The sequence below is a fragment of the Saccoglossus kowalevskii genome, chromosome 3 (assembly GCF_978046115.1).
Source record: "Saccoglossus kowalevskii chromosome 3, keSacKowa6.1, whole genome shotgun sequence".
NCBI lineage: Eukaryota > Metazoa > Hemichordata > Enteropneusta > Harrimaniidae > Saccoglossus > Saccoglossus kowalevskii.
The window spans coordinates 23,154,585-23,168,101 of NC_140643.1; the positions used below are offsets into that span (position 1 = coordinate 23,154,585).

The 13,517-nt window shown below is 37.8% G+C and overlaps 1 protein-coding gene across 1 annotated transcript in view; it reads left to right on the top strand.

Annotated features, from left to right (window-relative positions):
• LOC100378770 (ankyrin repeat and SOCS box protein 13-like) overlaps positions 1-13,517 on the top strand; it is a 32,522-nt gene that overhangs the window by 10,371 nt on the left and 8,634 nt on the right. Inside the window, exon 4 of the mRNA XM_078010631.2 lies at positions 4,834-4,968. Coding sequence (XP_077866757.1) covers positions 4,834-4,968 — 135 coding nt within the window. The remainder of the gene's footprint in view (positions 1-4,833; positions 4,969-13,517) is intronic.

Sequence of the window (13,517 nt, forward strand, 5' to 3'; positions counted from 1 at the left end):
CTTAAATTACTTCTTAGTTAGACTGCTCTAACACAATCACAATAGTTTCTCTTAAGACAGGCCTATATTTATATTTAGGTCATTGACTGAATGTTGTGACATGTGAGTCACTCGATCAGTTTTTAATTTCAATTGATTTATTGTAACTCTTGATACTGATGTCTCAGTTTCTGTGATGTCCATTGTATGAGTGCTTGAGGCCAGCCTGTCGTGCATTGTCTCATGTTCTGTGTTCAGGAGAGCATGACCAGTCAAGAAAAAAAATGAACCAATTGCTGTTGTGTTATTGCTTGCCTGCAAAGGTTTATATATGTACTTGCAGTCTGTATACATGTTATGAACATATTTGCTTTGTTAGAAATCATCTTCAATAAAATTACATTTATTGTAATAATTGTAATCTTTATTAGTTCCTGGGGACTGTTAATTTGGTGTCCATTCGTCCGTCCCGAGTCGTATCCCAGACAGTCATTGACCAATCTCATTCAAACTTTACACACAGACAATACATCATGTTTTACAGATGCATTTCTTTTAATTTGAAAATTGAAACAAAAATGGCTGACTGGTGGCCATTTGCACATAAAATTTGCTATTTTTGATTCTCATCTGTATTTCGGTTACAGGTGCACTTATTCTTTTTCACACTACATGTATATGCATTGTTTTGAACCCTGAACAACATTGTTCTCTTCTAGCTGACTGATTTGATAGTTCCATTGATAATTTTTGCATTCTTTGTTAAAAAGAAACTTTATTCTATTTTCACTGTAAACATGTGTGATATGGAGTACGTACTTTATAGACCTTTGGCAGACCTGTATCTCGGGGCATGTATCATTCCACACTGTCAAACTACATACATGTATGACATTTCTATTTTTTAATTTATTCGGTTATTTTTACATGTAGAATCATTTTGAGATTAAACTGAAAGTCACATCATTAATTTGTAAATTCTTGTTTTTTTATTTCTCTCAGAAATAGGCTATACTGTTTTATAGTGACACAACAGTTCATTTGCCTTGAAAGAACAATACATAGTGAATAAGGAGCAATTTTTAAAGGTTTTTGTAAAGGTCGTTACTAAGATACGTTTCCAAGAAAGCAAAGAAATAATCAAAATATGGTGACTCTGCCATCCTTGTAAAATCCAACATTGAAGAGCGACAACATTCATATTTATAATTCTATAGGATTATTAATTCCCATTTTTACTATCCTGCTTCTGTAGATAGGAAAGCATGGAAAGTCACGTCATATTTGCACCTTTTGCCATTTGTTTAATTTTTCGCAAAGTTGAAAATAAGTCCTGAGCCCATAATTACACATTTATTTTAGACAATTTTGTGGAAAACGTGTCTTTTGGATGAGTTTTTCAAGCACTGACGTTGTGTTTTACTTAATTCACATACATCAATGTAGATGCCATATTGATTTTTGACCCCATTGTCCGTGAACACCAAACATTTCGAATTGCGCAAATGATGTATTTGCATTGCCTGGCAGAACGAACAGTTTGAGTGAACTTTGTGAAAGTCAATTGCATTTGATCAACAACATGGTCATGATTTAGCTAATAAAATCATATTTTATGGTCATGATGGAAAAATGACTGGCTATGCAAATTAACACCATTCAAACCAAAAAAATGTATTAAAAAATAAAAACAAGGAAGCAATTCATATGGTCTCAAAGGGAAACTCCAAGACAGCAACCCATATAAATGTATTCTAGTCAGTATCTATGCCATTGTAGCTTTCATCTGAATTTCATCACCACACCATTACAGAAGTAATCCGAATATCATGTTTGTGTGTCAGTGAATATTTACCTTATTGTTCATACTGAGATGTGATGATATCCGACATCTGTCGGCCATCTGTTCATATATGTAATGGTTCCTTTCCAATTTATGAGTTATCACTGATTTAAGCTTTAGCAAATGTTTTTTAATCATTTAGTTGAATAATGTTATTTGCTGATTACAACTTTTTGAAATTATAAAATGAATGCTTTGTAAATATAATTACCATTCTTGTGCCTGACAATTTAAAAAATTAATTATTTTTTTATTGTCATACCTTATTTAATTATTTACAAAAACTTAATAGTCATGCAAGAGCAAGCAACATGTGTCAATTTTGTGTGATCGTAAATTAATCGAATTGAGTAACTGTAATGTAGCATCCAAGTCGGCCATTGTTGTTTTCTAGTGAATTCAACAATAAATTAGCTCGTACAAATTTCACAAATTTTACCTTCTGAGTTCTTGCTAGCAGTCTATAAATTTGTTTTTGTAATACGCGACTATAACTACGAACAAGCCTAAATAAAATGATGTATTTTATAATGTATTTGTAAAAAAAAAAAAGTCATGTAACACTGAAACCTGCAAATGTTCCACAGCAATGGTACATATCAAAATCTTTAATATATATTTCAAATATGGTTGATGTACAGCATGGAAATGTAGATGAGGAAATGCTTTCCTTGTTGAAGATATCGATAGACACAATACCACGCATAGTTGCGCTCTACAACTCAAAATTATTAAATATTAAATTAGGAAATATTAAAAGCCATAATATGGTTAGTCATGAGACTTATCATACACATTGCTTAGTTTTTCCATAGATTAATAAGTCCACACACTTTTTCCCCATATACATATAAATTTATATGCACAGCACTTTAACGGACTACTGAAAAATACAGTATTTCCTTTTTTCCAAGAATAACATAATCAATTTACATTAAGTTAATGTGGCCATTATCCTGATGAAATTTCCGCGAATAATGTAACATGCCATTTATATCAAATCGAGTGTATCTGTATCTATGGTAACTTGGCTATTTACCAAACTATTATGAATAAAATTACTGGTAGGTACGAAAACTGTGGGCAAATTTTATTGATCCAACTTGTGTAATACCAAAATTACGACTCATTGACTTTCACTTATATGTGTTTTAATGTCACTTTCTAGTGCATTAGTATTATCAAGGGTATTGTTTATCAGTAACTACCGTAAATAGCTTTTATTTAGTTAGTGAAAATCATGAAAGTTTATAGCAGTGAAAATTTAGCAGTTTACAGTATACAAGTTTCATTGCTCCATAGAAATCATTGTACTGAAACAACAAACAAACAAACAAACTAAAAACTATATGACAAGTGAAAAATGTTGTATTCAATGTTCTGTGAATTGATGAATTTTTTTGGTTCTCACTAGGTTTGGCTTTTATTAAAAATGCAGCTTCTAATATCGATTTTACAGTTCATTCCATGGTTTAAGTTGTACTCTGAGGTCATTCATAGCTAAACATCCTGTGTTGAACAGAGAGGAATGAAACTGAACCTTATAAAACAATAGAACTGAACTTACCATAACAGTTCAGCACTTGACAACTTAATAAAGTTAGTAATTAATTATGCCAACCGTTTAACAGTTATTTAGTCAAGTCAATGTAAATGTACACAGGCCTGGCGGGTTAAGGGTTGAGGGTTGAGGGTTAAGGTAGAAGCGCAAAGGGTTTGAAGTTGTTTTATTCACCACAGATTCATTTCAGGCATTTTTTTTTCTTTCTGATATTGACAGTTGTTTTGAAAATAATGAACTAAAAACACAATTTTTATGTTAAATTAAAATAGTTCATGTGTAATAGCTTATATGGAATGTATTAATTGGAAATAAATTATTGATATATCTTTTCCAGTCATTAGGATATAATATTAGAAACAACATTTAAAACTGTCAGTTAAATAAAATTACCTATTAACATTGTCTGTATGATTAATTGGCATGTCGTTAACAAATTATATTGAATTATTAATTAATTATGAATTGTGCCAAATTTCTTTGAAAATGTCTAGACTTATAGGAATTTTTAAGCCATTAATATTTGAGTGCTAAAAATGTTCACAATTCAATGACATTTCATAAATTTCTTTCTGACTCAATGTTTTAAAGTTACATTCAGTGAATTTTATTGAGGTCTTTGATATTGTGGAATACTTTATTTTAGCTAGAATTAATTTTCACTGAAAATACTTTTTGGGTGTTTTGTATGGAATTTATTTTCACTGATTTTTGATGAGTTGAATGTAAAATTCATTCCAAGTGAAAATAAAGTAGTCTGAATTTTCAGGAATTATGGGAAATATATTGGTTCATAATTCAAAGCTTTTTCACATTCTGTGTTCAAATTACTTTTGCTGATACATGTACTCTTGAATTATGACCCAATGTGCCTGAATTCACAAAGAAGTCATTTCACAGGAAATTCCTCAAAATTGGTTTCTTGCTTGGACCAATTACATTTTGTACTAAAAAAATCATCAAAAAACCAAGCATTTCTGGCAATTTGGAACCGGATCTTGGATGGATTTCATTTTTGGTACATACATCAGACATTATGGGTCCCTAATGCATGTCATTTTGTTTTTCAGATCCGATTCAAAGTGGCTGACTGGAAGCCATTTAGTATTAATGAATGTTATTCATAGAGCCATATCTCTGAAATGCTTTGACTGCATGATTATGTTCAAATTTTATATATTTATTATCCATGATGTCATAGACATACAATCATTTTAATGTTAAAAAAAAAATATATTTAAGCATCAGCTTCTGGATCCATATCTCTGACATGATTATGTTCAAACTATATTATTATAAACAAAACTCTATATCTTGAATTTGATAACTAACTGGGATTGTGCCATGCATGTCTCCAATACTCTCATCACACTGGAGTTCTTTTCAAGCTTTCTTTGATTTCAATATTGCTTTGACAAATTTGTAATCATGTTTTATTTTTCGTTATCAGATAATTGGGAATGTGTACAAATCTTGATAGAAGCTGGTGCATCATTAGAAGCACAGGACTGTCATTACGGGACACCGTTACACGTGGCATGTTTCAAGCAATCCACAGAGTGTGTTAATGTCCTTCTCAAAGCAGGTACATTTTCGTTCATTGTGTCATCTGGTTTGTGATTGGTGCTGGCACATTGTGTCATCTAGTTTGTGATTGGTGGTGGCACATTGTGTCATCTAGTTTGTGATTGGTGGTGGCACATTGTGTCATCTAGTTAGTGATTAGTGGTGGCACATTGTGTCATTTAGTTTGTGATTGGTGGTGGCACATTGTGTCATCTAGTTTGTGATTGGTGGTGGCACATTGTGTCATCTAGTTTGTGAATAGTGGTGCCACATTGTGTCATCTAGTTTGTGATTAGTGGTGGCACATTGTGTCATCTAGTTTGTGATTGGTGGTGCCACATTGTGTCATCTAGTTTGTGATTAGTGGTGGCACATTGTGTCATCTAGTTTGTGATTAGTGGTGCCACATTGTGTCATCTAGTTTGTGATTGGTGGTGGCACATTGTGTCATCTAGTTTGTGATTAGTGGTGCCACATTGTGTCATCTAGTTTATGATTGGTGGTGCCACATTGTGTCATCTAGTTTGTGATTAGTGGTGGCACATTGTGTCATCTAGTTAGTGATTAGTGGTGGCACATTGTGTCATCTAGTTAGTAATTAGTGGTGGCACATTGTGTCATCTACTTTGTGATTGGTGGTGGCACATTGTGTCATCTAGTTTGTGATTAGTGGTGGCACATTGTGTCATCTAGTTTGTGATTAGTGGTGGCACATTGTGTCATCTAGTTTGTGATTGGTGGTGCCACATTGTGTCATTTAGTTTGTGATTAGTGGTGGCACATTGTGTCATCTAGTTTGTGATTAGTGGTGGCACATTGTGTCATCTAGTTAGTGATTAGTGGTGCCACATTGTGTCATCTAGTTTGTGATTGGTGGTGCCACATTGTGTCATCTAGTTTGTGATTAGTGGTGGCACATTGTGTCATCTAGTTTGTGATTAGTGGTGGCACATTGTGTCATCTAGTTTGTGATTGGTGGTGGCACATTGTGTCATCTAGTTAGTGATTAGTGGTGGCACATTGTGTCATTTAGTTTGTGATTGGTGGTGGCACATTGTGTCATCTAGTTTGTGATTAGTGGTGCCACATTGTGTCATCTAGTTTGTGATTAGTGGTGGCACATTGTGTCATCTAGTTTGTGATTGGTGGTGCCACATTGTGTCATCTAGTTAGTGATTGGTGGTGGCACATTGTGTCATCTAGTTTGTGATTAGTGGTGCCACATTGTGTCATCTAGTTTGTGATTAGTAGTGGCACATTGTGTCATCTAGTTTGTGATTGGTGGTGGCACATTGTGTCATCTAGTTTGTGATTAGTGGTGGCACATTGTGTCATCTAGTTTGTGATTAGTGGTGGCACATTGTGTCATTTAGTTTGTGATTGGTGGTGCCACATTGTGTCATCTAGTTTGTGATTAGTGGTGCCACATTGTGTCATCTAGTTAGTGATTGGTGGTGGCACATTGTGTCATCTAGTTTGTGATTGGTGGTGCCACATTGTGTCATCTAGTTTGTGATTAGTGGTGCCACATTGTGTCATCTAGTTTGTGATTGGTGGTGGCACATTGTGTCATCTAGTTTGTGATTAGTGGTGCCACGTTGTGTCATCTAGTTAGTGATTAGTGGTGGCACATTGTGTCATCTAGTTTGTGATTAGTGGTGCCACATTGTGTCATCTAGTTTGTGATTGGTGATGGCACATTGTGTCATCTAGTTTGTGATTAGTGGTGCCACATTGTGTCATCTAGTTAGTGATTAGTGGTGCCACATTGTGTCATCTAGTTTGTGATTAGTGGTGGCACATTGTGTCATCTAGTTTGTGATTGGTGGTGGCACATTGTGTCATCTAGTTTGTGATTAGTGGTGCCACATTGTGTCATCTAGTTAGTGATTAGTAGTGGCACATTGTGTCATCTAGTTTGTGATTAGTGGTGTCACATTGTGTCATCTAGTTAGTGATTAGTGGTGCCACATTGTGTCATCTAGTTTGTGATTAGTGGTGCCACATTGTGTCATCTAGTTTGTGATTGGTGGTGGCACATTGTGTCATCTAGTTTGTGATTAGTGGTGCCACATTGTGTCATCTAGTTAGTGATTAGTGGTGGCACATTGTGTCATCTAGTTTGTGATTAGTGGTGGCACATTGTGTCATCTAGTTTGTGATTAGTGGTGGCACGTTGTGTCATCTAGTTTATGATTAGTGGTGCCACGTTGTGTCATCTAGTTAGTGATTAGTAGTGGCACATTGTGTCATCTAGTTTGTGATTAGTGGTGGCACATTGTGTCATCTAGTTTGTGATTAGTGGTGCCACATAGTGTCATCTAGTTAGTGATTAGTGGTGCCACATTGTGTCATCTAGTTTGTGATTAGTGGTGCCACATTGTGTCATCTAGTTTGTGATTGGTGGTGGCACATTGTGCCATCTAGTTTGTGATTAGTGGTGCCACATTGTGTCATCTAGTTAGTGATTAGTGGTGGCACATTGTGTCATCTAGTTTGTGATTAGTGGTGGCACATTGTGTCATCTAGTTTGTGATTAGTGGTGGCACATTGTGTCATCTAGTTTGTGATTGGTGGTGCCACATTGTGTCATCTAGTTAGTGATTGGTGGTGGCACATTGTGTCATCTAGTTTGTGATTGGTGGTGGCACATTGTGTCATCTAGTTTGTGATTAGTGGTGGCACATTGTGTCATCTAGTTTGTGATTAGTGGTGGCACATTGTGTCATTTAGTTTGTGATTGGTGGTGCCACATTGTGTCATCTAGTTTGTGGTTAGTGGTGCCACATTGTGTCATCTAGTTTGTGATTAGTGGTGGCACATTGTGTCATCTAGTTAGTGATTAGTGGTGGCACATTGTGTCATCTAGTTTGTGATTAGTAGTGGCACATTGTGTCATCTAGTTTGTGATTAGTGGTGCCACATTGTGTCATCTAGTTAGTGATTAGTGATGGCACATTGTGTCATCTAGTTTGTGATTAGTGGTGGCACATTGTGTCATCTAGTTTGTGATTAGTGGTGGCACATTGTGTCATCTAGTTTGTGATTAGTGGTGGCACATTGTGTCATCTAGTTTGTGATTAGTGGTGGCACATTGTGTCATTTAGTTTGTGATTGGTGGTGCCACATTGTGTCATCTAGTTTGTGGTTAGTGGTGCCACATTGTGTCATCTAGTTTGTGATTAGTGGTGGCACATTGTGTCATCTAGTTAGTGATTAGTGGTGGCACATTGTGTCATCTAGTTTGTGATTAGTAGTGGCACATTGTGTCATCTAGTTTGTGATTAGTGGTGCCACATTGTGTCATCTAGTTAGTGATTAGTGATGGCACATTGTGTCATCTAGTTTGTGATTAGTGGTGGCACATTGTGTCATCTAGTTTGTGATTAGTGGTGGCACATTGTGTCATCTAGTTTGTGATTAGTGGTGGCACATTGTGTCATCTAGTTTGTGATTAGTGGTGGCACATTGTGTCATCTAGTTTGTGATTAGTGGTGCCACATTGCGTCATCTAGTTTGTGATTGGTGGTGGCACGTTGTGTTATCTAGTTTGTGATTAGTGGTGCCACGTTGTGTCATCTAGTTAGTGATTAGTGGTGCCACATTGTGTCATCTAGTTTGTGATTAGTGGTGCCACATTGTGTCATCTAGTTTGTGATTGGTGGTGGCACATTGTGTCATCTAGTTTGTGATTAGTGGTGCCACATTGTGTCATCTAGTTAGTGATTAGTGGTGGCACATTGTGTCATCTAGTTTGTGATTAGTGGTGGCACATTGTGTCATCTAGTTTGTGATTGGTGGTGGCACATTGTGTCATCTAGTTTGTGATTAGTGGTGGCACATTGTGTCATCTAGTTTGTGATTGGTGGTGGCACATTGTGTCATCTAGTTAGTGATTGGTGGTGGCACATTGTGTCATTTAGTTTGTGATTGGTGATGGCACATTGTGTCATCTAGTTTGTGATTAGTGGTGGCACATTGTGTCATCTAGTTTGTGATTAGTGGTGGCACATTGTGTCATCTAGTTTGTGATTAGTGGTGGCACATTGTGTCATTTAGTTTGTGATTGGTGGTGCCACATTGTGTCATCTAGTTTGTGATTAGTGGTGCCACATTGTGTCATCTAGTTTGTGATTAGTGGTGGCACATTGTGTCATATAGTTTGTGATTGGTGGTGGCACATTGTGTCATCTAGTTTGTGATTAGTGGTGGCACATTGTGTCATCTAGTTTGTGATTAGTGGTGGCACATTGTGTCATCTAGTTTGTGATTAGTGGTGGCACATTGTGTCATCTAGTTTGTGATTAGTGGTGGCACATTGTGTCATCTAGTTTGTGATTGGTGGTGGCACATTGTGTCATCTAGTTTGTGATTAGTGGTGGCACATTGTGTCATCTAGTTAGTGATTAGTAGTGGCACATTGTGTCATCTAGTTTGTGATTAGTGGTGGCACATTGTGTCATCTAGTTTGTGATTAGTGGTGCCACATTGTGTCATCTAGTTAGTGATTAGTGGTGCCACATTGTGTCATCTAGTTTGTGATTATTGGTGCCACATTGTGTCATCTAGTTTGTGATTGGTGGTGGCACATTGTGTCATCTAGTTTGTGATTAGTGGTGCCACATTGTGTCATCTAGTTAGTGATTAGTGGTGGCACATTGTGTCATCTAGTTTGTGATTAGTGGTGGCACATTGTGTCATCTAGTTTGTGATTGGTGGTGCCACATTGTGTCATCTAGTTAGTGATTGGTGGTGGCACATTGTGTCATCTAGTTTGTGATTGGTGGTGGCACATTGTGTCATCTAGTTTGTGATTAGTGGTGGCACATTGTGTCATTTAGTTTGTGATTGGTGGTGCCACATTGTGTCATCTAGTTAGTGATTAGTGGTGGCACATTGTGTCATCTAGTTTGTGATTAGTGGTGGCACATTGTGTCATCTAGTTTGTGATTAGTGGTGGCACGTTGTGTCATCTAGTTTGTGATTAGTGGTGCCACGTTGTGTCATCTAGTTAGTGATTAGTAGTGGCACATTGTGTCATCTTGTTTGTGATTAGTGGTGGCACATTGTGTCATCTAGTTTGTGGTTAGTGGTGCCACATTGTGTCATCTAGTTTGTGATTGGTGATGGCACATTGTGTCATCTAGTTTGTGATTAGTGGTGCCACATTGTGTCATCTAGTTAGTGATTAGTGGTGGCACATTGTGTCATCTAGTTTGTGATTAGTGGTGGCACATTGTGTCATCTAGTTTGTGATTAGTGGTGGCACATTGTGTCATCTAGTTTGTGATTGGTGGTGCCACATTGTGTCATCTAGTTAGTGATTGGTGGTGGCACATTGTGTCATCTAGTTTGTGATTGGTGGTGGCACATTGTGTCATCTAGTTTGTGATTAGTGGTGGCACATTGTGTCATCTAGTTTGTGATTAGTGGTGGCACATTGTGTCATTTAGTTTGTGATTGGTGGTGCCACATTGTGTCATCTAGTTTGTGGTTAGTGGTGCCACATTGTGTCATCTAGTTTGTGATTAGTGGTGGTACATTGTGTCATCTAGTTTGTGATTGGTGGTGGCACATTGTGTCATCTAGTTTGTGATTAGTGGTGCCACATTGTGTCATCTAGTTAGTGATTAGTGGTGGCACATTGTGTCATCTAGTTTGTGATTAGTGGTGGCACATTGTGTCATCTAGTTTGTGATTAGTGGTGGCACATTGTGTCATCTAGTTTGTGATTAGTGGTGGCACATTGTGTCATCTAGTTTGTGATTAGTGGTGGCACATTGTGTCATCTAGTTTGTGATTAGTGGTGCCTCATTGTGTCATCTAGTTTGTGATTGGTGGTGGCACGTTGTGTTATCTAGTTTGTGATTAGTGGTGCCACGTTGTGTCATCTAGTTAGTGATTAGTAGTGGCACATTGTGTCATCTAGTTTGTGATTAGTGGTGGCACATTGTGTCATCTAGTTTGTGATTAGTGGTGCCACATTGTGTCATCTAGTTAGTGATTAGTGGTGCCACATTGTGTCATCTAGTTTGTGATTAGTGGTGCCACATTGTGTCATCTAGTTTGTGATTGGTGGTGGCACATTGTGTCATCTAGTTTGTGATTAGTGGTGCCACATTGTGTCATCTAGTTAGTGATTAGTGGTGGCACATTGTGTCATCTAGTTTGTGATTAGTGGTGGCACATTGTGTCATCTAGTTTGTGATTAGTGGTGGCACATTGTGTCATCTAGTTTGTGATTGGTGGTGGCACATTGTGTCATCTAGTTAGTGATTGGTGGTGGCACATTGTGTCATCTAGTTTGTGATTGGTGATGGCACATTGTGTCATCTAGTTTGTGATTAGTGGTGGCACATTGTGTCATCTAGTTTGTGATTAGTGGTGGCACATTGTGTCATCTAGTTTGTGATTAGTGGTGGCACATTGTGTCATTTAGTTTGTGATTGGTGGTGCCACATTGTGTCATCTAGTTTGTGATTAGTGGTGCCACATTGTGTCATCTAGTTTGTGATTAGTGGTGGCACATTGTGTCATCTAGTTTGTGATTGGTGGTGGCACATTGTGTCATCTAGTTTGTGATTAGTGGTGGCACATTGTGTCATCTAGTTTGTGATTAGTGGTGGCACATTGTGTCATCTAGTTTGTGATTAGTGGTGGCACATTGTGTCATCTAGTTTGTGATTAGTGGTGGCACATTGTGTCATCTTGTTTGTGATTAGTGGTGGCACATTGTGTCATCTAGTTTGTGATTGGTGGTGCCACATTGTGTCATCTAGTTTGTGATTAGTGGTGCCACATTGTGTCATCTAGTTTGTGATTAGTGGTGGCACATTGTGTCATCTAGTTTGTGATTGGTGGTGCCACATTGTGTCATCTAGTTTGTGATTAGTGGTGCCACATTGTGTCATCTAGTTTGTGATTAGTGATGGCACATTGTGTCATCTAGGTTGTGATTAGTGGTGGCACATTGTGTCATCTAGTTTGTGATTAGTGGTGGCACATTGTGTCATCTAGTTTGTGATTAGTGGTGGCACATTGTGTCATTTAGTTTGTGATTGGTGGTGCCATATTGTGTCATCTAGTTTGTGATTAGTGGTGCCACATTGTGTCATCTAGTTTGTGATTAGTGGTGGCACATTGTGTCATCTAGTTTGTGATTGGTGGTGGCACATTGTGTCATCTAGTTTGTGATTAGTGGTGGCACATTGTGTCATCTAGTTTGTGATTAGTGGTGGCACATTGTGTCATCTAGTTTGTGATTAGTGGTGGCACGTTGTGTCATCTAGTTTGTGATTAGTGGTGCCACATTGTGTCATCTAGTTAGTGATTAGTGGTGCCACATTGTGTCATCTAGTTTGTGATTAGTGGTGCCACATTGTGTCATCTAGTTTGTGATTGGTGGTGGCACATTGTGTAATCTAGTTTGTGATTAGTGGTGCCACATTGTGTCATCTAGTTAGTGATTAGTGGTGGCACATTGTGTCATCTAGTTTGTGATTAGTGATGGCACATTGTGTCATCTAGTTTGTGATTAGTGGTGGCACATTGTGTCATCTAGTTTGTGATTGGTGGTGCCACATTGTGTCATCTAGTTAGTGATTGGTGGTGGCACATTGTGTCATCTAGTTTGTGATTGGTGGTGGCACATTGTGTCATCTAGTTTGTGATTAGTGGTGGCACATTGTGTCATCTAGTTTGTGATTAGTGGTGGCACATTGTGTCATTTAGTTTGTGATTGGTGGTGCCACATTGTGTCATCTAGTTTGTGGTTAGTGGTGCCACATTGTGTCATCTAGTTTGTGATTAGTGGTGGCACATTGTGTCATCTAGTTTGTGATTGGTGGTGGCACATTGTGTCATCTAGTTTGTGATTAGTGGTGGCACATTGTGTCATCTAGTTAGTGATTAGTGGTGGCACATTGTGTCATCTAGTTTGTGATTAGTGGTGGCACATTGTGTCATCTAGTTTGTGATTAGTGGTGGCACATTGTGTCATCTAGTTTGTGATTAGTGGTGGCACATTGTGTCATCTAGTTTGTGATTAGTGGTGGCACATTGTGTCATCTAGTTTGTGATTAGTGGTGCCACATTGTGTCATCTAGTTTGTGATTGGTGGTGGCACGTTGTGTTATCTAGTTTGTGATTAGTGGTGCCACGTTGTGTCATCTAGTTAGTGATTAGTAGTGGCACATTGTGTCATCTAGTTTGTGATTAGTGGTGGCACATTGTGTCATCTAGTTTGTGATTAGTGGTGCCACATTGTGTCATCTAGTTAGTGATTAGTGGTGCCACATTGTGTCATCTAGTTTGTGATTAGTGGTGCCACATTGTGTCATCTAGTTTGTGATTGGTGGTGGCACATTGTGTCATCTAGTTTGTGATTAGTGGTGCCACATTGTGTCATCTAGTTAGTGATTAGTGGTGGCACATTGTGTCATCTAGTTTGTGATTAGTGGTGGCACATTGTGTCATCTAGTTTGTGATTAGTGGTGGCACATTGTGTCATCTAGTTTGTGATTGGTGGTGGCACATTGTGTCATCTAATTAGTGATTGGTGGTGGCACA